Source organism: Artemia franciscana, chromosome 15 (assembly GCF_032884065.1).
Source record: "Artemia franciscana chromosome 15, ASM3288406v1, whole genome shotgun sequence".
In the NCBI taxonomy this organism is placed as follows: domain Eukaryota; kingdom Metazoa; phylum Arthropoda; class Branchiopoda; order Anostraca; family Artemiidae; genus Artemia; species Artemia franciscana.
In genome coordinates, this window is record NC_088877.1 from 15,738,412 (window position 1) to 15,764,481 (window position 26,070).

The following is a 26,070-nucleotide window of genomic DNA, read 5'->3' on the forward strand; positions in this document are numbered from 1 at the left end:
ACTTAGGAATATTTTTATCTCCCAATTCAATGTCATGTTCTCCATAGAGTATACAGAGTTCCAAGTAAAAAAAAACAGTAAAATAAACTACATAAACTGGGCTAACCTCTTACTCAATATCAACCAACTACTAATTAGCTTATCATATTCATATGCATCCTGGCCAAGATCTACGACCTAGAACATAGCCTACAACCAATTGTCGAGTTACCACTTCCCACCCAGTTCCCTTGTCCAACAGTGGATGGATAATCAAACGACAGCTAGGTCAACCTTCAAGCATGGTTATCCTTAGTCTAGGCAGGCCTAGTACACCCAAAGAGTGCGAATTCAAACTTCAAAGACGTTTGCTTATGAATGGCTCTACACACGACAGAAATCACAAACCCGATTTGAAAAAATAGTATGCCCTCCATAGAACCGGGTACGGCACACGCAAAAAAAATAAGGCCCTAAAGCCAGGGACAGGCCAATGTGTAGCTGACTTCTCTAAGAAGATGGCCCAAAGACTGTGGAGCCAAGGGAAATGAGCAGCATGTTGGTTGATTAGTACTGGCATATACTCTACTATGGAAGGGCTTCAGGATACCCGAAGCGAGTTCCACGACACCCAGAATTCAAATGTTTTCTACCCTTCACCTTCTAATGCTTGGACTTTATGTTCCTATAATTTTGAAACTAATTTAAGTGTTCTATGTTTACGCATGATAAATATAAATGTCAAGATGCTTTAATTAAGCTTCATGGCACCAAGAGACTTCCAATAAGAGATTTTTTTTTTCATCTACTTTTGGCTTGTGGTACTTTTGGGAAAGAATCTCTTATTTTCGAGAGGATGTTACTTTTGGTAAAATCTAAGAGAAATTTCCATATCCAGAATCTTCCTTAACTATCTCAAGTTCCGATAACAACAGTGATAACCTCAATCTTTGTGACATTGCCATCTGAGAGAGGTCTCCATGGGTAAGCACGCCTGGCATTCGAGCCTTTGTGGCAGCCACCCTCCCGAATAAATCAGGATGACCATAACGCCCAGTGATATTAATGATTTAGGGGTAGACCATCCGTTTCCTAAATTTACCAAACCCGGCTTCAGCCTCCATTGATCAGGGACAAATAGACTCCCTTATCGTGGTTGCCACTTAGAAGCAACCTAGTAAAGAACAAACCTTAGCCCCTAGAAACCGTGACTTGCAATACACATATAGAAACCGTTACACATATAGAAGAAACGTCAACTGGGGAGGAATTACTACTTCATATAAAGGAAATACCCGGTTCTGTTATCATTTCCAGGTAGTTACAACCACGTCTGTACGTCTATAGTAGGAACCTTGCTAAACTGACTCCGCCTTGAAGTTGAGTACTCAACTCAACAACCTAGTCATAAGCCTGTCTTAAAAAATACTGTCTGACTATAAAGCCAAAAGTTACTGACTGAGTATATCGTAAAGTGGGAAGGTAATACCTTGTAAAATATGGGCAAACTCTTCCCTAAAATGTTTTGTCCTTAATTTGTCTACACGGCCTGGCAATCTATTAGAGCTATTCTTTGCAGTCTTCAGGCCACTTGCTAGAAAGTCTACAGCTTTTACAGCAGGACTCATAAGAAAGTTGCAAACCTCTAATTGATACAACGTAGACCTAGGTCTTCGTCCCTCATTTTCATACATGAAAAGCTGGTGGGGATCGATTTTGGCAGGTGCAATGTCTAGTTCATGAAGAAGCTGAATACTCTAATGCACTGCTGAAGTTTAGTGATGTCGAAATTGCCAAGAGACACGTTATGAAACTAGCAAACGATGAGGAGTCTCGCCACATGTGCTTTTTGTGCTCTTTGGAGATTAGCCATAACACTAACATTTTTTTTTTTTTTTTTTTTTTTTTTTTTTTTTTTTTTTTTTTTTTTTTTTTTTTTTTTTTTTTTTTTTTTTTTACATCAAGAAATCCCCAATTATACGGCAAATTTGTGATAATATCCAGTTGACTTGCGTCGAATCTTGTTAACTAGTTCTAAACAGAATAACATCAAAACTCATCAGAACAGTAAAAAACAGGCAGGTTATATAGAAACTACAGATAAATGTGCTAAGCTTATTTAAAGGGGAAAATAAGAAAATAAAAGTAATAAAGAAAGTAACACATTCTAGAATATTCTACTTACACCTACATGCTGTTGGACATTATTTTTCTTTTAGACTAGCTAGAGTCCGATATCACAAGACGACTTGAAATATAAAATTCAATTCTTAAAATCCTTCTTCATCAGATGTCAAGTTTTAAAAACGAACCAAATTAATTGATTGCGAAGCAAAATGAAATCATTGAAAAATTCTTTTGGAACTTGAGACTTTTGTATTCATCAAGGTCAATGAAGGAAATTTCATCAAACAGAAACGTTGCGCAATTTTTACCAAAAATACGCACAAGAGGAATAAAGAGGATATTGGGGATCCTTTCAAAAGAATCGCTCAAAGCACAATGGTGGTAAGTTGACGCTCAAATTGATAGAGAAATATTCAATCTAGGGTGATTTTAATCCAAAGGAGAGACACATTTTTAATAAATTTGAAACAAATTTCTAAGAAAGAACAAGCTGTAAGAAAGAACCACCAATTGCTTGCTTTACTTTGTACCATTTAAAAACGACAATATGCCGTTATTCATGTAAATTCAGCAATTTACAACCACCTATCTTGAATTGTGTTATAAAACTTAGTTAAATCACCAGGCCCCTTATAAATGCCACATTGAACAAACCCGAGATTTTTTTCGCAATAGTGTCATAAGTCACCACTTCACTAATAAAAGAAATATTATTTATTAAGAATTGAAAACGTACCTGGCTCCCATTCAAAGATCCATAAGGAGACGCACCATATGAGAACATCTCCCAGACTGTAATTCCATAGCTCCAAACATCACTCTGACTAGAGAACACACCCGAGTAAGACTCTGGAGCGTACCATTTTATTGGCCATCTTCCACCTTGAGAAGCTTGATAAAATGTTTCTCCTTGATCTAAAGCTCGAGATAGGCCAAAATCGCTGATTTTAACATGCAATTTTGTAGAAAGTAATATATTTCTTGCAGCTAAATCCCTGTGAACGAACCGTTTACTCTCCAAATACATCATACCTTTAACGAAAATTAAAAATTCATACAAACTGATTTCTTAAAGATAAAACACGTTTCATTACCTATTAACATTATTTTCTATACTATTTTTTTCCCAACCCCCCATTGCACTTCCTGGCTGAAGGGCCAAGAAACGGAGATCAGCATCGCCGGTAGGGACTGTTAAGTCTAATGCCGTATTCTTTATTTTTTTACAATGATATAAAAATAAAATCCTAGTCTCGGTATGCGCGTCTCCTGGATGAAATTTATAGGAAAATTTAACAGACCAGTCCTCCACATGCAACAATTCTGGTTTTATCAGAAATTTAAATCCAGTGCACCTACTCAAGGCATACTTAGCTTCAATGGGTTCAATTTGTACTCCGGCCACTCTACAAAGAGGATATGGCCGTTAAAGCTTGGCATATGGCTCATCAACTGGAAATTGAAAGTTCTAGTGCCTTTTCTAAGGGTCGAAAGTGATGAAAATAAAGTAGAATACAGTCTCAAAAAACTAGCTTTTTGTTTTTTTTACAAAAACAAAATCATTTTGAAAATGTAAGCCAAAGGCGTGTTTTTCTTTAAATACCGAGAGATTTTTATGTCGTTTTGATAATAAATCGTATGCATTATGAGTTTTCCCTCTTTTAGGAGTTCCATTGACTTTTAATTATTCGCAATTTGACTCCTTTTTAAATTCTGTTTAGTTTTTATCCACTCTTTTTGTTTTTGACACTAACATGTACGAATCAGCTTTTTTTTATTGTATTAAATTTTATCTTTTTTTTGTTTTTTAATCTCATCATATAGAAGAGAGGATTTACAAAAGCTGGAAAACGCCTCATTTGATTACAACAGCTGATATGTAATGCCTACGTTGAGTGGGTGAAAGCTGGAAAAAGCCTCATTTGATTACAACAGCTGATATCCAAGGCCTACGTTGAGTGGGTAAACATATCGGGGGACCAAACCGCGTCTTCCGCCCCTGGACAACAGACGCCATCAGACCCAAATTTTACGATGGCTATTTTAATAATATTAGTAGAAAAAAAAACAGAAAAAAACATGTCACTCAGGAGAAAGGATGCGAGGCACGTAAGGGAGAAGTCACACAAACAGAGGCTTCAGAGGTACGATGTAGTCTAAAGGAGGACACGTTACACATTTTAAAACCAAAACCATGCAATTATTTACAACTTGCACAGCTGTGCGCCCCCTCCCCCTTGTGGAGAACACACCCGCATATCAGGGTCAATTCATTATTGTTTCCCTAGTAAAGAAATTTGCACTAGTAAATTCCTGTCTTGGGAATATGACAACAAAATGAGGTCTTCAAATCTCAAACAGCTTTAGTGAGAAATGATAGTAACTATTCGAGCTAGTCCTTTCGGGTTTCAGGACATAATCAATTCTCTGCGAAGAAGGATAAGCCTTCATTAATGTAGTCGTTGACATGGTAGTCGTCATTAAGACGACTACCAGAAAACATGTCGGGATGTCACTCAAACTTTCTGGGAAGTAAGCAAAAAGCCAGTATCATAGTAATTAATTTTGCGGATCCGTACCCAGAACAAACTTTACTTGGGAGGATCCTCTCCTATAGGATCTTTTATAAAAACAATAAAACAATTTTTTTTTTTTATAAACTTTATTTAGGATCCCTAAATGTCTGTGATTAGGGCGTCTTTTGGAAGAGGCTATTAAATCTAAAACAAATTTAATACGAAATATGAATAAGTGTCCTAGCTGGACTTCAAGGGGTTTCTACCCATTCTGACGTTTGTTGGAGGAAAGGATCCTTAAACTCTTATCATCAAAAGTTCTTCCAAAACAGTTTTTCAAGTCTCGACCAACCTTAGCAGAAGTAAAAGTAAATGTCCAATTTGTGTTTTTGGGAGTTCATAACCGATCCAAACAATATAGGGAATGGGACCAAATTTTTACATGATAGCTTAAAAAAAAGATTGTCAGATCATAACGAAACTTAAACAGAAGTAAGAGCTAACATACTAGATGTCTTTTTTAGATATGAGAATAAGCTTCAACCTCTATAAGGTAGGAAAAGGGGAGGGGCTTTAAATTTCTTTTCATCTGAATATCCCGCAGAATAGGTTACCAGACCTCGGCTAAAGATGGTCGGAAGTTAGATAACTTTTGGGAGGTATTATGCAATCTTGGAAGCATAGGGGCAGGGGAGTCATTAAATTGTTGTCATAAAGACAATTACCAAACCAGGTGGCGCTATCTTAAAGAAACACAATGGGAATAGAGAGTTTATGTAAAGTCAATACTGTTTGGTGGGTCAGAAGAAAGATGAAGAAATCCCTCAAATTTTGCCATTAGGATAACTAGGAACTTTAGTAAAAAGTAATATTGGGTATTTCAATTCTGCCTTTTGGGATTCGCACCAGGTTCAATCTACGTAGGGTGAGGGGTTCCTCAGTTCCTTTTTTGGATTGCGCTATAAAGGGTTCTCAGATATCGACAAAACTTGGGTGGAAGTAAGAACTGATGCTCTGTTATGTCTTTCAAAGAGAGGGGGATCTGATTCGAGTTCTTTAAATGCATATAATTGAATAATAGCCAGAAGTGGCTGTAGGATATCAACCAATCTTTGACACAAGTAAAGTTAGATTTACTTTTACTATTTTTTTAGTCATGGACCGCCATTTTTCACAATGAATCGTAAAATCTCAACCAGACTGCGTGTGGATTAAAAGCTAGTGTCAAAAGTGTCATAACAACTAATGTCCTGGTTTATCTTTTTTGGGGATTCGGTGACGGTATTTAAATTATATTCGTTAGAGCACATTGCCAAAAGGAGTCCTTTAATCTCAACCAAGCTGAGTAAGAAGTAATTGTAAATATTATTTTTTACCTGTGTTTATATTTAGCAAAAGACACCTTAGAGAGGATAGTTAGAAAAGCCGTAAGCAATGTTGGCGACAAGGCTTTGAGCTGGGTAGAAGACAAAAGCGTTTTCCATAAGAAGCTCTGGGTAATAGATCCTGCCAAAATAGCATGTAAATATGAAAGACCTTAAAGTACGAATCAAAAAGATAAAAAATAGATGGCATATGGTATATGGCTTTTTTAATAGTCCTTCATTCCCACCATGTTATAGTGGTTATAAAGTTGGTGAAGATATTCTGACAAATTTAATATGATTTTTTTTTTTTTTTTTTTTTTTTTATAAACTGGAAGTACCTAGTGATTTCATGAAAACAAGAATTAAATTCATTTATAAGAAAGGTGATGATATTGAATAGAGTAATTACAGAGATATTCGCTGAATTTTTGGAGGAAAATAATCGATCAGCAAGGTGATTAAACGTTTACATCGTGTGCATACGATGTAAATTATGAATGTAGGCATACTTTCCAAAGACGATTCTGGTTAAATGCAACTTTTGAGGACGTATCTTCAACTAGATGTTTAATATAGTGTGTTGGACAGAGAATTTTTGCTTCGAGAGAATACACACAGTATTCACCATGGACTCCCACATTCTTTCAACAGGGTAGCAAGAATGGATGATAGTGTAACTTTCAATCAAACCATGGACAGAGACCTTACGAGCGTTTTTTAGGGTAACAGCAGTTTTTCAGCTTAAGTTTTTAAAAGAAGACGAACTTCCGATATGGGCAGAGACTTATGAGAGTTAAGCGGATGAAATTGGATGTGAATTTTTTCAAGTATTTGGGAGACACGAATAAGTAGTCCACAACCAGTCTTGGATCTTGATGGGACTTACGGTGATGGGGATCAGCCTAAGTCTACATCACTTACAAGAGCGGAAATAGTAATTGGGAGATGGTAAGGAGGCTGATGATCAAAAACGGCTTGAAAAAAAAAACGAGGCAAACGCTACCTAGTGTCTTTGATTAGTAGCCACTTCATAAAACAACAATTTTTGTAATAATCAATAATGGATTATTTTTATGTAGACCGATCTTTAATCTATCAGATAACATCTTCCAATGTTTTTCCAGCTTTTAAAATACAAAAAAAGAATGACATAAAATACATAATTCTTTGACAAGACAAATAGCAATCGGAAGATAGTCAGATATCTGATAATCCAAAACGACTTTGAACATTTTTTTTAATTGATTTGAACAAGAATAAGTTACTTTTATTAGAAATAAAAAAGGGCAAAAAGATGGCATTAGGTAGCGAGAAACTTGACGCAGTGGATAGCTTCAACTACGTAGATAGCAATTTTACTAAGGATATTTAATGTAAAAAACAAGATATCGAAGGAGCGAAGAGTTTTTTTTTTTTCATTAATACTGAAAAAAAAGTGTAGACAAACAGAAAGATCAAGCGTAACTAAGATCATGATGATCACTGTAAAGTAATGACAGCGGCCAAGAATGGCTCTGAAACGTGGGAGCTTCAAAGGGATTCGGAAGATATTCGGAAGAGATTCTAGCTGTGAACAAGCAGGATAAAGCATGAGTGTACACAGGTGTGTCAGTCTTGGCGGCATGGTGATATGATGATTTGTTGGTAGTGAAGCAACTACCGTTGCTTCATATCAATGTAACTGCTTGGGCTTTTCTTTGTAAGAAAAGAGAAACAATTATACGTCTGTTTCGCTTTATATAATTGTTATAAACAATTACAACAATTATAAGTCAAAAACACATTTAAAAAGAATGAGGCTCGAGAAAAAAAAAACCTTTGTTTTTCAGTTCTTCAAATTATATTTATCGATTTGACTGACTCTGTTATTGAGTTGTAATATAAAGAAGATAAAGAGTATGTACTATAAAGAGTCTATTTTCCCCGAATTGTCTGGTTTTCCAAATAGAGTAACCAAGAAAAAACTCCCAAATAAGCTCGATGAGGCAAAATTTAAATGCTTGAATACATCTCACTAAGAAGAATTGACAGTCAGATATATCCTGGATATTTTTCTAAGACACTCCAAGGATGCTACTTAGCAACACATATAATATTAATACAGATAGAAAAATCGTACACTTTTTACCAAAGTGCCACGAATATATAATACAAAGAAGCATACAAAGCACTAGTTTTCAAGGTATGGTGCGCCAAAATTATATCTTCAAAAACAAAATGTTCTAAAGGTTGTATTTGAAGTTGTGACAATAAAAAAACATGAATGAATGCAGTAATATTAAATTTCAATGACAGTTGGCTTGTCATCTTTCTTTGGAGTATCATCGCCAGAAACAGCTACAAATAAGCAATTTTGTAATTAATTAGAATTCGTAATTTAATTAATTTTGAATTTATTAATTATAATTTTTAATTTAATTAGAATTATATGATTTAAATAATTCTGAATCAATTTGATTAAATAGAATTTGTAATTTAATGAATTGAATTCTGTAATTAAATTTTGTAATTTAACAATTTTGTATTTTAATTAGAAAAAAAAATGAAAAATGAAAGCAGGCGCAATGCAGGTTTCAGGAGAACGGAACTGCTCTCTCCCCTCTGCACCCGTGGTTGCACGGAACATTTGGACAACAACTTCAATATGGTATTAAACTAATCTCCAGAACTACAGTCAGTGTTATCAAGATCTAAGTAGTGACCAGTAGTTTAAGGTCGTAGGAGTGTCAACCCTAATTTCAGGGATGTTGAGAAGTACACATAGCATACATAATTTTACCGTTCAACTATTGCATGATTCGCCAGTTGATGAAAAATGATAAAATATAAGAAAGCTATTTTTGAAATCAGAAAAACAGCAAAGTAATAAAACCTACCGTTTGCAACCTGACTAGCCCAAATGGGTATTTCAAAATCAGGAGAAATGAGATTCGGATGTTCAACAAGATAATCCAGAAGAGAGCCCATTGGAACAAGTTCTTCAACCTAAAATACAAAAGCACAGAATAGATTATCCCAAAAAATAATTCACATAAAAATAGAGAATCGCATACAATAGGCAAATCAAAAAAAATCGTTCGTAAAGAAAATGGTATATTACTATTTTCTTTAAATTGCTTCTTTTTTAAGGAGTTTCTTTTTTATTTTTTTTCAATAGGTTAACGAACCAGGGTTAGGATATTGGAAGCTAAAGTGATGACAGTGGTCAAGAATGGTTCTGAAGCGTAGGCTCTCCGAAAACCGAGAAGGATTTAAACGAGGTTTTCTAGAGAAATTGCCTATGGATTGCTTTGGGTCCCCAACTGACTGGCCGTATCTCACAGTATGCTGTGCAAAAAATGTGTTTCAATCCAGCTTTCTAGGGCCATAATGAGAGAAAGGTTGCAATGGCGGGGACATGTTCTGCGGATGAAGGATTACGAATTCTCAAAGATTGTTCTTGTCGGCTAACCGTCTAGGGACAAAAAAAACAGGTCGTCCTCGAATAGGATGGGAGGATGTAATAAGAAAATATCAAGGAGTAATGGGTAATTCCTGGGAGTGTGTAAAGAGTCCTAGCCATCTCAACCTTTCTCTCATTATAGCCCTAGAAAGTAAGATTGAAACACTTTTTGCATAGCACCCAGCTTTGAATAGATTGGGATATAGGAGGAGTGTGCATAGCTCTATTGGCCTAAGGCGGTTTGGTGCATCAGTGAGTTGTTGTTAGCAGTAGTAAACGAGACAAAATATGCACGAGTTTTTTTATGTCGCTGAGTAAAATTACTGGCTTTGACAAACTGCACGTAAACTATGTTGGCAGCTTTCAGCTACAGATAAGTGAACTTGAGCAAGGACCTACAAAATAATTTCGAGAAAAGTATTATTTAAAATCGTATTCTTATTTACACAAAATTAAGTAAACAAAAATAGAAATCAGAGATTTAAGCTATGTTAATGAGATCTTATAAGAATCTAATTTTGTAATACAGTAAAGCGTTGCTTTAACCATAAAAGTTACAAGGAAGTATTAATCAATTAATTATCATCTAGTGTTTAGATTTGTATTTCTAAAAAAAAAAATGTATTCCTGCCTTGATCAATGTCCTGTTTGCTCTATAATTAGCATATGTCATGGACCAGCTTGGACAACCAAGTCCTCTATATCACAGCTTCTGAATCATTGCACACGGCTTCAAATTGGGTAGGTTTTTTCATTTAAATGTTCGATCCTGCAACCTTCGATGATGCATAGGGAATACGATACATAGTATTTATGGTCAAAACCCTCAACACAAAAAAAAATACTATTATAATTAACAACTAATTGTTTTCTCTTCTCAATTCTCTCTTGCAATAGTTTTCAGTTGTTTTTCACTTTTCAAATGCCGCACAAGATCGTTCAGAATATACAATAGTTTTGAAAGGAAAAATAAAAAAATTGCAGCGATTTAAAATGTCAAGCTTACGATTTACTTTCAAAAACGTATATTGAAAACTTAGATATATTCCATTTAAAATAGTAAAATACTTTATATATGTTCTTTTGTCAATTATGAAGAAACAGATAAAAAACATGTAAGACATATTTTGGCATTCAAAAAATATGATTTCATTTTTGATGAAAAGATGTGCTTCATGACACAAGGCAAACAACTAAAAGATGTGTTTTCAATATTAAACCCATCGAAACATTGCCGAAACCAAAAGAGACAAGATTAAGATCAGGGACAACTAACACTTACCTTTCAGCTTTATCGCTCAATTCTATCTATAGAGACTGAAAGACAAAGTCCAAGACAAGAAAAGCTCCATAGCAGCATAAAGGGCAAAGACGTTGAGGTTACGACAAGAAAGGTTAATTAGAAAAATGCATTTATTTCACAATCTACTTCCTTATTTCTCTGTATACATTCTTTCTCTAAATAACAAGATTCGACAGAAAGCGAAAAGGAGATAAAGCTAGAGAATGGGGCAAAATAAAGATTAACTATAAAATACAAAGAATACAAAAAGAAACTTACAGGCTCTTTCAGATACGAGGGCATTTTAATATAATTTTTTTAAAGAATCATAAGAGTAACAAAAATCGTGTACATAAGGTTCAACTTCTGGATTATATTATATCTATGCTCTACTTACCACAACTTTGCCATACCCACGACATGAAATTTCTTGAAACTAATTAAATAAAAAAACTTTCCGAAAAAGAAGTTTTTTAAAGAAAAGTAAAGGTCATACTAAACTAATGATCGGAAATATAGAAACCTACTATAATTCAACCTCAAAACGACCAGAAATTTCTATTAAAGAACAAATGAAACCCAAAACGAACAGAAATTATATAAACAATCATAGCAAAAAAACATACAACAGGTACTAATATAAATAAATAAACAAATCTAAAAACAAGTGAAACTTAAATTGAACATGCAAATCAAGCTTGAAACGAGCAAAAACTTTACATACAGGAGTTCGGATTTTGCCTCCTTCTCTCACTGTAAAAGTTTGAAACCTACTGCATCATTGGTGTTTTACTGAAAACTATACGTGTCTTGAACATTCTTGGAAGGTACAAATAAAATCCAACTGAATGTTTGATATATAATACTAGTAATTGCTAAAAGATCATGTGTTCAAAAAAAATTTTTATTGTTATTTATTTTCATTTTCAATGCTGTAATAACTGGAAAAAGAAAACATTCGTAATATAATTCGTTTTCAATGAAGCACCAATGACGCAGTAGGCTTTAGACAGATAGGGAAAGGGGCAATATCCAAAATCTTGTTTGTAGTTAAGTTATATTTGTCTTGACCAGTCTTGGAAAGAGCTAATTCAATTAAACTGAATATTTTATATATAATGATATTAATTGCTGAAAGCTCGTCAGTTCAAAAGTTGATTTTTCTGCAATTTTTATGTTTATTTTCAATATTTCAATAGGTACAAAAGAAAATATTTATAATGTATTTGTTTTCAGTAAAGCGCCAATGATGCAGTAGGTTTCAAAATTTTACAGTGAGAGAAGAAGGCAAAGCCCAAACTCTTGTGTGTAGTGTTTTTTGTCTGTTTCAAGCTTGATTTGCATATTAAATTCAAGTTTCACTCGTTCTAAGATTTATTTATTCATTCATATTAGTACCTATTGTACGTTTGTTTGCTAGGATTGATTATTTAATTTCTGTTCGTTTTAAGCTTGAGTTGTATATTCAGTTTAAGCTTTACTCGTTTTAAGATTTATTCATTCATTTATATTAGTGCCTATTGTAGGGTTTTTTTTTGGCTATAATTATTTATATAATTTATGCTTGTTTTTGTTTCATTTATTATTTAATAATAATTTCTGATCATTTTTAGTTCGAGTTATTTTCGGTTCCTATATTTTCTGATCTTAAGTTTAACATGACCTTTTCTTTTCTTTAAAAAACTTTTTTTTGGCAAGGTTTGGCAGGCTGAGAAGGCCACCTCGCCGTCCGTTGGGATATATGCCGAGGTTAAGGAGAACTAGAGCGAAGAAATTTATCTAAAAATGGGATTGGCTCCAGAAGATTCAAGTAATGTATGTAAGGGGGGATTTTATACCTCTTGGCGAACGTAGGAAATATTTAGGGAGAAATAGATTGAGGGATCGTCCTTACAGTTGCCCTATGTGTGGAGAGATGGATGAGTCTTTGCATCATTTTTTAGGGGATTGTACGGAGTTGAAGGAGTTGCGCTTGGAAATATTTGGTAGGGCGGTCGGGGGGAGAGATTGGATTTTGGAAATTTTGAGAAGTAGGTGTTACTTAAGCATAAATAATATTGGAAAGTTCGTCCGGGTAGGTATGAGGTATCGTGATGATTTTTTTAAATAATTAGTTTTATTGTCTTTTCAGCGTATGTTTTGTTACTGTATTTTTTCGCTTGTTTTGTGTATGTTACCATGGCCCAATTGGGCTTTCGTGTGAATAAATCTATCTATCTATCTATATGCCCCCAGGGAATAACTTAAAATGCCTGACTCTAGGCTTTGGGGGGCTGTGTCGACCACAGAGTTTTTATTAGCTGATGTTTGAACTAGTTTAACAAAATGGCTATCTTAAATTTTCGTCGTATCGGTTTGAAGAAAAAGGGCGCAGGGGGGGGGGGGAGCTAGTTGCCCTCCAATCTCTTTTGACTTTTGGGAAGTGAAGTAGAACTTTCAACTTTCAATCAAATGAGCGAGCCCTCACTATAGTTCGTACAAGCATCCCTTCTATAATAGCCATATATGCCCCAAGGGCATAACTTACAATGCCTGCCCTGGGCCCTGGAAGGTTGTGTCGACTCCGGAGATTTTGTTTATGTGATATTTGTACTATTTTTAACAAAATGGCTATCTCAAAATTTTATTAGATGTAGGAAATAAGGGCGTAGGGGAGAGGCTAACAGCCCTCCGACCGCTTTTGTATCTTAAAAAGGGCACTAGAACGTCCAATGCCCAATCGATTGAGCTCGCTCTGAAGTTTATACGACGACCCCTTGCACATGAAGTGCCTATGGAAAAAATTATAATAATAAAGCATCAGAGCCCTACGGCCTTTATATTGGCAACTCTAAAGGGTCGTGGAGGGGGGGGGGGGCAGTTGCCTTCCATAATAATTTGAAAAAAAAACTATAATGTATTAAAAACTTTAAAGCTGTCTTAATTTATCCTTTCTCGTTTTTAACATAAGGACAACAAAAAAAAAACAGGGATCCATTAGATTTCATAATATGTTCTACACTAACATCTTTCCAAATTTACCGACTTTGAAACCTTATCATCAAGTAAAAATGTGAGCCTCGTTAATAGCGAGATTGAAAAATATTCCATGCTTCTTGTTTCGTCACATTTGATCTGGTCAGTTTCTGGTCAAAAGTTTTTGTATAATTTTTATGGAATTCTTTTTTTTTTGCAAAGACACAAAGGGGAAGGTAATTTCAAACTGTAGGAGCCAATTTTCCCTTCCAATTGGCATCCCTGGCAATTTGAATTTATCTAAGTTTTTTGCCGCGATGATGCCAAATTTGTGCAGATTTCTGGATATTCTTTGTCAAACAATGCCTAACGGATAAGCTAATAATTCAAACTCTATTTTTCGCATACCTTCAGATTTCAAATGCAGTCGTTAAAATATGGAGAATATGTCACAATTTAATGATATACAATCTGTGGTAATACTTTGACTTATCCTGTATCTTTACTTAGACAGCACTATTGTACTGCGTATTATATTTGTTTCGGCTTTATGTTACCCGCTGATATGAATGCTTTTTATTAATATAAATTGGCGAGCCCACAAGTAAATCAATTTAATAAAAATAAAGAATAATATTTAAATAAATGGTGTATATTAAAAGATTAGTATAAAAAATTAAGCCTTACAGAGTCAAGATGCATTCAAATGCTGAGCAAATGCGCGCCAAATTCTAGCAATTTAGCGCAATACCCGGGGCTATTGAGCAGAGATTGAGAATCCTGTGCGGGGCGTTAGGGTTGTAGGAAATGGATAGGGGATATGTACTGCGGCATTAGCGGTAAATCTGGCTGAAAAAGTCGAGTGTACACGACATTCACCTTCGTCCACCCGAAAGCTTGTTTACACTATAGTTACTTTGCTTCATTACCACTTAAATAGCTCCTACTTCAATAGCATCCCCTCTTGCCCTGCCCGATAAAGATACTGTGGCTACGCCCCAGGGGGTGGTGAAGACTGTTAACCGATGCATTCATTTTATAGTATAAATTGTTTGCAATAGGAAAAAAGAAAATAGATTGGAAGCTATCCTTTCAAGCGGCAACCGGAGGTGAAGATACTTCTCGCTGCTATTCTTAAAGGCGAATTAAAGGTAATATTTTGCTTTGGAGATAAGACCTTGATAATTTTCTTCCGAAATAAAGCTTTCATCCTTTTAGGAGACTAGCAAAGCGTACAGTTTCTTAGGCAATATAAACAAGAGAAAAATTAGTTCCTTCCGAGGAGATGTTTTTATGCATCTAAGTGGAATCGCTTTTGAAGAAATTGCGTCATTCTGACGACAAACTCTACGTTTTGTAAACAACGATCTGCAATCTTCGCCAAAAAAAAATGAAACAGTGGTCTTTAAAGTTTGGAAGCTCTGAAAGGTCGCTAAGCTATAGGCCCTATAGTTAAAAAAAGAAGGACCCCCAAGAGTATAGACTATGGCTCCTTTTTTTAGACTCAAAGCCAGGCAAATGATGAATAAAATAGATTACAAAATGTACAAAAGGAACGAATATATTAAATTGAAGAAACACACTTTTCCCCCAAAAACTAAACAACAAATTAAAACTAAAAATGAGCTGAAATTAGCTTACGTAACATAATAAACTTGGTGAGGGATTTAAAATTTTTTTGGATGATTCTACCCATATTTCTTTCTTCTTCTTTATTTAGTTTGGAGCCCACTACTACCAATTCTACAGAGCCGCCTATGGAGGCCTTTTTTATTAAAAAAATGAATTCCCAATTTTTCTAAGTTTTTTAAATATGTATGGTTGTGTTTTCCCTTGATTAATTTAAACTATCAGACTTCATTTTACGGTCCTTGGTGTTTTAGAGTCTTTTACTATGTTGCAGCTATAGCTGCAACCACGATATTTAAGGATATATGAAACTTTGTCACTACTATCATCTCGACCAGTTTTTGCACTAAAGTAAGACAGAACCTTCGCTAACTGGCTTACCTGGAAATCTAGAAGCCATTTCAAGCACACCCTTTTTGAGACGCCAACACTACGAAGAAAAATGTAAGGATAATGGAAACATATCATTGAATTCGCCTTTCGCATAATCCTTTCTGTTGTTTTAATTATTATTGAAATTTATTGTAATTATTTTTAAGTCAACATTGTAAGAAACACTAATAGTTGTGTATGGAAAACTTACCATTTGTAACGGCGGCCCTTTTGAAACGCCAATAAGACGAACTATGTATGGGTGGTCCAAACTCATCATTAAATTGGCCTCTCGAATAAATTCTTTTTGATTTTGCAAGTTCTGAAGTATCTTCAACGCAATGTGCTGCTCCTAGAATATAATTGTAAATAAATTTTTTTTTAGGTAACATTTTTTTTCGAAGATAATATAGAATATTAGCTGCATGTTATAAGTAGTTTAGCTTTTCTTTTTACACTTTCCATTTCTTCAGATCTATGTTCATATTCTAAACTACCTTTCATTTTAAAAATTTTATTGAACACATAAACAAATATAGTGTGCAAATTATTATCATGAACCCAATAATTGTGAATATTAGCAGTAATTGTTGCAGCCACGGCCCATGGTAACCGAAAGCCTAAAATTACGTTTCAAAAATAACTGTCGAGCAAGAAAAATTGTTATTTGAAACTGATTCAGGAAGAATGAGTTATTTCGGTTAATACTAACGGTAAAAGTTTAATACGGAGACAAAGTACAATTTCTAAAAACAGTTTGAAATCCATCAAACATGAGGGCGGATCAAAGTTAAAATGTACTACTGGAATCACTATGGTTTAAAACCATACATAGGGTAATCACAATCCTCCGCCTTGAACAACAAGGGGAATCAATTTTTTGCATAGATAGAACTGATACGCATCCTTTCTGTTTTTTGCCAAGGTTGATCGTACCAAACCAGTGGTCATAATTTATTGGGAGAAGGCTCATTTGAATTACTATCGCAATATTGTGCTCTTTTTAAGCAACAAAAGAGCTCGTACCACAGCATATGGCCGTTTTCTGTCATTTTGTGTCTCAAAAAATCATTTTTTCTTTGCCAAAGTGGTCAAAATAGAAGAGAATATAAATTCTAAGACATCCAATTCATTAGTCATGGTCTAATCAAAGTTGACAGAGCAAGTCTTTGCATACATGTCGTAATGTTACTTCGGGTATCTACAGGTCAGAAAAGTGAAATTTTAATCATGTTAACCTTTGTTCTTTTTTCATGTACTGATATATCGTGCAATCTTACTCATCTATCGGCAAGAGTGGAGGTTACGTTTAAGACCCGCCCCGGTCCCTGTCAAGTGCCATTCTACCACCAGTCACGTCCCCTCCTTAGCGTAAGCAGAACTGCATGCCCAAGTATCCATCCCTCCCATTTCTAATCACAACTAGATTCCTCTTCCCTTTGGTTCGTTCCAGTATTCCTGATTTTACCCTTCTTCACTAATAAGAAGGCTCCCAGCTTGTCCCCTTTCTTTAACAACTATCTGGAAATTGTAGTCTAGAATTACCCTCTTCCTCAAAGATAAATTGGTTCCTACCAAACCAGCATGTCACTGGAACAATTAATCGTTATCAATACCTGCCAATACTATCCATTTCACATCTGCATATAAATGTTATTTATTATTTAAGTGTACCCCCCCCCCCTCAAAGAAAATAATTAAACCAATAAGTAAAGTTTCTATGGTCCCCACATAAGCAACAGTTTTTAAGAAATTTTTAAGTCTACTGTCAACGAGGTAAGATGGAAAGAGGGGGGCAGTGTCAAAGATTAAGAATTTAGGGTCAACTTACCTTTTTACCATTTCCTGGCCTGTAGATCCCTCTATAAACGAAGGCGAATTCACCCTCACCAAGTATATCCAGTACTTCCAGACAGTTTGGAGGGATATTATCTTGCGAATGATCAGCTATAAAAAGGTGTAATTTACATTCATTAAGTTCATAAGATCAACCATAACATAGATTAAGAAGCTAGATATCATCAATTTATATATATATATATATATATATATATATATATATATATATATATATATATATATATATATATATATATATATATATATATATATAAAATTCATAACCTTTAGACTGGACATCATAAAGAATTGAAGCTAAAACATTGATGCGCATGTTGGCACTTCATACGAGGTTGAAAACAAAATTGGTTCGAGTCTTTTGCAATTCGTTCAATATTATGGGAGCAGAACATACACAAAATTCCTACTAATATTGCAAGCAAAAGTGATGGACCTATATGAACTACGCCAAAAAGATCTCTTCCAAATTTAAGAATGGAAGCTTACCGACCCGCAATGGATGGAATCAAGCACCATTGACGAATATAAAAAGAACTGAAAAAATCAACTGGAGCTGAGCAACTAGAGGTGGAAAATCACAGCGTAAAAGATGAGCGCTAATGTCATCAAGATTACTGGATTTAGACTTAAGTTTAAGCATACAATGCCTAACACAATGCTAACATGGCTTTAAGACCGGGGTCTTCTTTCCATATCGAACTCCGAGTTTTGAGCTGCACTCAACTAAGCAAAGGTAATACACACTCAATTGCACTCTGGCTTGCGGCGAAAAAAAAAACATTTTAAAAAGGATCTTGACACAGGACAACAGAGCTATTAGGGTAGAAATATGTAAAGGCCAATTGGCATTGCTCCACTCTCGTTTCATACATTTATAAGTAGTAACACAAAGATTATTAGATGGATCAGCGGTGAGTGTCCCAGTAAGAGAGAGGAGAGGGTGGTGAATATCACGTTCATCTTTGTCAACTTGAACGACGGAACAGGGAACATCGACGGAGCAGACACAATGGTCAATATTAGTCACAGTACCACAATTATTGATATAACTGTAATTAAGAGCTTTGGGTGCTATACGGTAACCAATTGGCAATGAATCTGAAACTAAGCTGACAAGAGTAGAGGAGCTATAAAGATCACAATTCCTGTCACCTATCACTAGCCACCGATAACCATGCTTTTCAATATTGCATAACAGAATTTTAAGGGTTTAGCAGGCATTAGAAAATTAGTAAGTGAAGCTAAACGTTTCAGATCGAAGGGAAGATATACATTTATAAATTCAAGGAGACCAAGTCATAATGCCATAATATTATCAGAGGAATGAAATAAGACAGGTGACAAAGGTGTAGCTAATCGTTTTATAACACATGCAAGGCCCCGGAGGGTCACCTTTTGTTTTGTGGGAATTGGTGATAAACACAATAAATTGATTGCTTCTTCGTAGAGACTTAACGGCGATGGCAGGAGGTAAATGTTCTTGCAAAAACAAAATATCAAAATCATTCATTTTTTGGTTTACTGAGCCATCTTTAGTTTTCGTGCCAATAATAATAAACGAGCAAATTGAGACTGACAATTCGACAGTCATTTCCGAATCAAACGTTTGCACAGGACATCAAACAGACACAGGCTATATGATACACGACTACCCTCATAATTAGAACATTTTGGATCAGAAACACAGGGGAATCACAGGATGATAATGATTATTGGCCTATGAGCATTTTATTAGCCTATGAGCATTTTATTAGCCTATGAGCATTTTCTTGGCCTATCACATTTGGTTTTCATGTGGTTAGGGGATTGCAATTATGGCGGCAACGGGGCGAGTATAGGAGTTCAGAATCCCAGAAAGATTCATAACCGACCTTGAGCCTGAGTCGTAGGGTATTACTCAGGGCTACAACATCAGCAAAGGTAATTTTCACCGCCAAGGATTTTTGCCAAACGTTCAGCATCAACGACACCTTCACATTCCTTGAAGATCACGGCTGAAAAGAAACTGAATTATCAGACCCCTTTCGCCCTCTGCTTTAAAGATAGTGAAGTTTCAATCCCTGCATGATTTACTACGCTTTACAATATAGAAAACTTTACTAAACTTTATTAAATAGAACAATATTTTTTTTAAAATTGATCCGTATAGAATAATAATTGAGAAGAAACTGAATTGTTAGTCCCCTTTCACCCTCTGCTTTACAATTAGTGAAGTTCCTATCCTTGCATGATTTACTATACTTTAGTATATAGAAAACTTCACTAAATAGAATAATATTTTTGGAAAATTGATCCATACAGAATAATAATTGAGAAGAAACTGAATTGCCAGACCCCTCTTGCCCTGTGCTTTACAGATAGTGAAGTTCCTATCTTTGCATGATTTACCAGTTTTGTATGTTAAAATGATTAATTAAAAAGAGAGATTAATATTGGTGAAGTCAAAGTAGGAAATGAGATTAGTATTTGTTTCTCTATAGAATAAAGATTTAACCAGGAGTCTCTCATCGTCACATGAATCCCTTTGAACGATTTTGTCCCGAAAACGGGGGAAATGTAATAGGAGACCAGGGTAATTAATTTTAAGAAGGCATAATCACTTCAATAAGGAGTAAATAAGGATTAAGATCTGATGTTAGGTCCCGAGAAAAACCAATTATTAAAATATTACGAGATATATCGAGAGAATTGAAAATCAAGTATATAGCTGCTCAAACCTCGGTAGCGTTACTAGCTAGAAAAACATATTCAATGTAGATGTAAAAAGTAGAATAACCAAGGTGCAGGATATTATTTCGCAACTGATAAAATTTAGAAGAATAGAAAGATAAGTCTTAGAACCACGACTTAGATACTAGAACCCTCAGTTATGGTAGTTGTCAAGTGCAGCTCTGAAACCCGAGTACTTCACCAAGGAGATACATATATATATATATATATATATATATATATATATATATATATATATATATATATATATATATATATATATATATATATATATATATATATATATATATATATATATATATATATATATATATATATATATATATATATATATATATATATATATATAAATATATATATATATATATATATAAATATATATATATATATAAATATATATATATATATATATATATAATATATATATATATTATATATATATATATATATATATATATATATATATATATATATGTATATATGTATATATATATATATATATATATATATATATATTATATATATATATATATATATATATATATATATATATATATATATATATATATAAATTCTAGAGAATAAAATTAGGGTGAACACCAGTAGAATATAATCTCTATGGAATTGCACAAGTCAGTCGTTAGCAGCCATTGTATCAACTACATTGCCAAGCTGACAAGGTGGCTTTACCGAGGCAAATGCCAGATTATTTGCTTACACATTAATATTCCTGGTACGGATTTCTAATAGATACGTGGCTAGGACCTTAAAAAAGTAATGCCGGCATTTTGAAGCTTAGTTCAAAAGTTCAAATTAAATTAAATAGCCCCATTGTCTAGCTTTCTAAATTACGATTTCAGTATTTTTCTATTGTTTTTAGTTTGAAGCCATTTGATTAACTACCACGTCAAACGAACTTTTCTGGAGAGAGTATAAACTAGAATAAGCCTACAATTTTTGAAAATCCCACCTAGGTGTTTCAATCAAATTTTAACTTATCCTTAAGGTCCAATCACAATGAGATTTAGCGAATAACAAGATTTAGCTAGTGCTAGTATGAGCCAATCAGATTTTTTTATAGAAGGCTCTGATTTGGCTGAAAAATTCTACGAACAATTTTGATTAACATATATTAGCGCTAGCTAAATCTCGTCATCAATAAAATCTCATCGCAGCAGCACTCGACTGGTATTGCTTTAATATATGTGGGTGAATTGCATCTATTCCTTTATCACTCCAGCTTTTCCAAAATCAAACACGAGATTTTGTCCTTACAACTGCAATAAAGCCAGAGAAATAATGGATAAAGGTAGAAATTTCCTTTCGGAGAATATTGTTATTTTTTGCTTCATATACATCACACCTTCCTGTCTCGAGAGATAGCGAGAGGAGAATGTTTTATTTCCATTTGTTTCATAGAATCTGACAACGAGAATACAACTATTATGGGACAGCCTTTAAATGCTTAAGAAGCAGAAGGCTTTTCCCTAATCAAATTAAGAGCACCTGGGAGCTTTCCAAAATTCAAATGAAAGCTGTATTCCACTTACAATTCTACTTCAAAAATTTTTGAGCAACGACAAAGAACGAAGCGATACGTTTGTTCGTCCTCGACCCCGATTCGTTCTGGAAGCATGTTCCAAAACTGAATTATTGAGAGTCATGTCACATTTTGTAAATAATAAAGAACAAAATATAAATATCCAATGGAGTAAAAAAGAAAGAAAGAAATGCATAGTACAACGAACGAACTTTTACAAAATTACGGTCGGATCCAAATGTTTACTTCTGGTCAGTTTCACAGCCTAGCGTCATTTATGTTCAAAAATCAAAATTTGATCGGAAATAGAGGCATTTGACGCTCAAATTTCCCGTTAGAAACTCCTAATTTGTTTGAGTAGTGAGACTTTCGAGAACCGATGTTTGACTGTATCACTAACGTTGAAATTTATGGATGCTTAAGATAGTCGAACATCCTTGAAACACAGCTGCAAGATTGGAAGGTCAGTCTATCCCAGAAGAGGTATGTTAGAAAAAAAAGTTTGGTGAGACATCTTCTTTTTCCTAATAAAATACTGTTGGGATTTATTTGAAAAACAACATATCTCTAGCATGGCGGCAATTTTCTTTTTTTTTGGAGGGGGCTGGTTCTTTTAATATCAAATTTAGGCTAATTGCAGCGAGCTAGCTTTGTTTACACCCCTTTTCCTCCTAAAGCTTGCCCCAATCGACTCGTGTATCCTCGCTTTCCAGGCAAACTACCATCAAGGAACGGTTCTAGGCGTCCAACCGTCCCCCAAGAAAATGCCCCCTCCCGGGCATAACACCATCCTCATGAAAATTCCCCCGGAAAACCCCCGCAGAAAATACCCCCCCCCCCCCAAAAAAAAAATGTGCAAATCTATAGCCGAAATTTGTTTCTAAAGAAACAAAGAAACTAACGAAAAAAAAACGGTTTGTTCTCGAGCTGTTACACAGCAGAAATTTGAGTGAGTGGCGCATAATACACAGGTACCAAAATTTCGTCCCCCTATGGGAATTAAAAAAATAAAACTCAAATAAAATTCTCAAATTGAATTGAAATTTGAAAAGCCTTAGTTTCCACGGGGAAGGGGGGGTGTATTTTATACGGGAGTATTTTCGGGGGGGGGGGGTAAGACGCGAAGGTGAGAATTTCCATAGAAACGTTCTCCACGAGGGGGTATTTTCCACGAGGGGAGGGGGGTATTTTTGGGGGGTAATCACCAGGGTGTAAACGCCAGCCACCCAAGGAACGTGGCAATTTACGGAAGTGCAAGCCTTTGCTTGACAAAGAAGAGCCATTTTTTTAATACCGGGAAAACTAAGTTTTTGCCGCAAAATTTGGTCCCAATTAAATTTATATATATATATATATATATATATATATATATATATATATATATATATATATATATATATATATATATATATATATACTAGCTGTTGGGGTGGCGCTTCGCGCCACCCCAACACCTAGTTGGTGGGGGCGCTTCGCGCCCCCCCCAAGCCCCCCCGCGCGCGTAAGTCGTTACGCGCCATAATAGTTACGCGCCATTGTAGTTGTGTCCCTATGTCCCACCTGTGAATATAGATATATATATATATATATGGTTTTAACTACGTAAAACTTGCGAATATACAACATTCTTTGCTGTCCCATTGTCTTTGCATATAAATAGATTGTCAGGTTTACCGACTCTTGAACATGCAACATATAATGGTCCATGGGAAAACAATCTGTATTCAGATCTATACCTCATGATTCTAATGATTGCCCTTGAGCTTTGTTGATGGTGATTGCTAATCGACCATTCCCTGTCCCGGTGTCCCGGTCGTCATTTACATCCCCCTGTTTCCCCCGGTGTCCCCGTTGTAGTTGTGTCCCTGTGTCCCGGTCGTCATTTATATTCCCTGTGTCCCGGGTCCCGGTCATCATTTGTATCCCGGTGTCCCGGTCTGTATATACATTCGTTTTTTAGTTTTGTTTTTCTCCATCCCCCTGTTTCCCCCGGTGTCCCCGTTGTAGTTGTGTCCCTGTGTCCCGGTCGTTATTTATATTCCCTGTGTCCCGGTCGTCATTTGTATCCCGGTGTACCGGTCTGTATATGCATTCGTTTTTTAGTTTTGTTTTTCTCCTTTATTTTTTTCCTTTTTTTTTCTTTTTTAGTTTATTTAGATTTTTAGATTTTTTAGTTTTTTTATTAGTTTTTAGTTTTTTTTTCTTTTTAGTTTTTTTGTAGTTTTTACCTTCTTTTTAGTTTTGTTAATTTTTTTTTTTACTTGTGTCCTGGTCGTCATTTATACTCCCTGTGTCCCGGTGCTTTGTTGATTGCTAATCGAACATTCCTTTTGTCCTGGTCGCTTTCTCTTTGAGTGTCGTCATTTATTTTTTTTTTTTTTTAGTTCTTTTAGTTTTTACCTTTTTTAGTTTTTTTTTAGTTTTTAGTTTTTTTAGTTTTTTACCTTTTTTTAGTTTTTTTAGTTTTTTTAGTTTTTTAGCTTTTTTATTTTTTTTATTAGTTTTTAGTTTTTTTGTAGTTTTTGCCTTTTTTTTAGTTTTTTTTAGTTTTTTAGCTTTTTTATTAGTTTTTAGTTTTTTTTGTAGTTTTTGCCTTTTTTTAGTTTTTTTAGTTTTTTAGCTTTTTTATTTTTTTTATTAGTTTTTAGTTTTTTTTGTAGTTTTTGCCTTTTTTTAGTTTTTTCAGTTTTGACGTCACCTGATCCAGTTTTTTCAGGTGACGTCACCTGATCCACGATCCACAGATCCACAGACAACTTATTTTTATATATATAGATAGTTTTTTTTTTTTTACTTATGTCCTGGTCGTCATTTATACTCCCTGTGTCCCGGTGCTTTGTTGATTGCTAATCGAACATTCCTTTTGTCCTGGTCGCTTTCTCTTTGAGTGTCGTCATTTATTAGTTTTTTCCTTTTTTTTTTAGTTTTTTATTGGTTTTTACCTTTATTTTAGCTTATTTTTCAGTTTTTTCCTTTTTTTTATTTTTTTTTTATTTTTTATTTTTTTTAGTTTTTTACCTTTTTTTAGTTTTTTTTGTTTTTTTTGTTTTTTAGCTTTTTTACTTTTTTTATTAGTTTTTAGTTTTTTTTTGTAGTTTTTGCCTTTTTTTAGTTTTTTCAGTTTTTTTTTTAGTTTTTTATTGGTTTTTACCTTTATAGTTTTTTTAGTTTTTTAGCTTTTTTATTTTTTTTATTAGTTTTTAGTTTTTTTTGTAGTTTTTGCCTTTTTTTAGTTTTTTCAGTTTTGACGTCACCTAATCCAGTTTTTTCAGGTGACGTCACCTGACACATCCATCCATCCATCCACAGACAACTTATTTTTATATATATAGATATATATATATATATATATATATATATATATGTATATATATATATTCCTAAAATTTAACAAAAACCTTGTTCGCAGGACAAAATTGAAAAAACTTAAAACGCGCAAAAAGTCTGCGAGACGTCTGCGAGACTCGTGTTTCGCAGGGAACTATGAATTTTTGGCTGGAGACAAAAAAAAATACAAACTCACAACAATGGGTTGCATATATTTATGATGATGAAGATCCTAATTCGTGTAAACTGTTTAAAAAACTTGCACCTGAGTCGGTTTTATTCAGACCACTGATGGCCAAGGGGTGTATTTATTTTCTTACTTTTTGTTACTATTTATTTATTTTTGCTTATACAACTGAAGTATTGTTGAAGCTGCACAGCAATTCTGTTGTCAAGTTGTATGGCAAGTAGCAATGTAAAAAAGGCTTTAATTTTCTAATTAGTTTTTCTTTTTTTTTCAATCTTATTTTCCTTTTTGTTGTGTTCAAATTTGAAATATCTGTCTGGTTTTAATTTTGACACAGTGCACGATGGAAAAGTTCACGAATATTCATTGCTTTCGCTTCGTCACTCTTCTGGGATTCTATTACTGTTTCTTTTGTGATGGTTTCTCCTGTTATGACGTTTTTTCCTGTATTTTTGTTTTCAATTTTATTATGCCATGAAAATATTTCATTGTAAAATATTTTTGCCATTATTTCGACAGCCCCAAGTTGGGGTAGGTGTTGCACAGGTTCAAGCTGCAGAGTCTATAAGTAAGGTAATTTTTCTAACTCTGGTTCCAGGGATTCCCGTTCTCTCGGTGGGTGTCTACTTCTACGCAATAACTTATTCGACGTCTTAATTAATAAGAATAATTCTTTCGATCTTGATAAAGATTTTCGGTTACTATGGGCTAAAGTTCATAATTTACTAGGTTGCGTCTGATATCGCAATCCCGAAAT

General features: G+C 34.3%; 1 protein-coding gene across 2 annotated transcripts in view; it reads right to left on the bottom strand.

The window, feature by feature from the left end:
• Positions 1 to 26,070, bottom strand: part of LOC136036093 (tyrosine-protein kinase Shark-like) — a 105,846-nt gene that overhangs the window by 20,590 nt on the left and 59,186 nt on the right. For both annotated transcript variants that reach the window (XR_010619634.1, XM_065718087.1), the window contains exons 11-14: positions 17,501 to 17,616; positions 15,881 to 16,021; positions 8,866 to 8,974; positions 2,843 to 3,138 (exon numbers count right to left, since the gene is read on the bottom strand). Coding sequence is in view for 1 of the 2 variants with exons in the window: in XM_065718087.1 (XP_065574159.1) it covers positions 2,843 to 3,138; positions 8,866 to 8,974; positions 15,881 to 16,021; positions 17,501 to 17,616 (662 nt within the window). In the remaining variant the exon portion in view is untranslated. The remainder of the gene's footprint in view (positions 1 to 2,842; positions 3,139 to 8,865; positions 8,975 to 15,880; positions 16,022 to 17,500; positions 17,617 to 26,070) is intronic.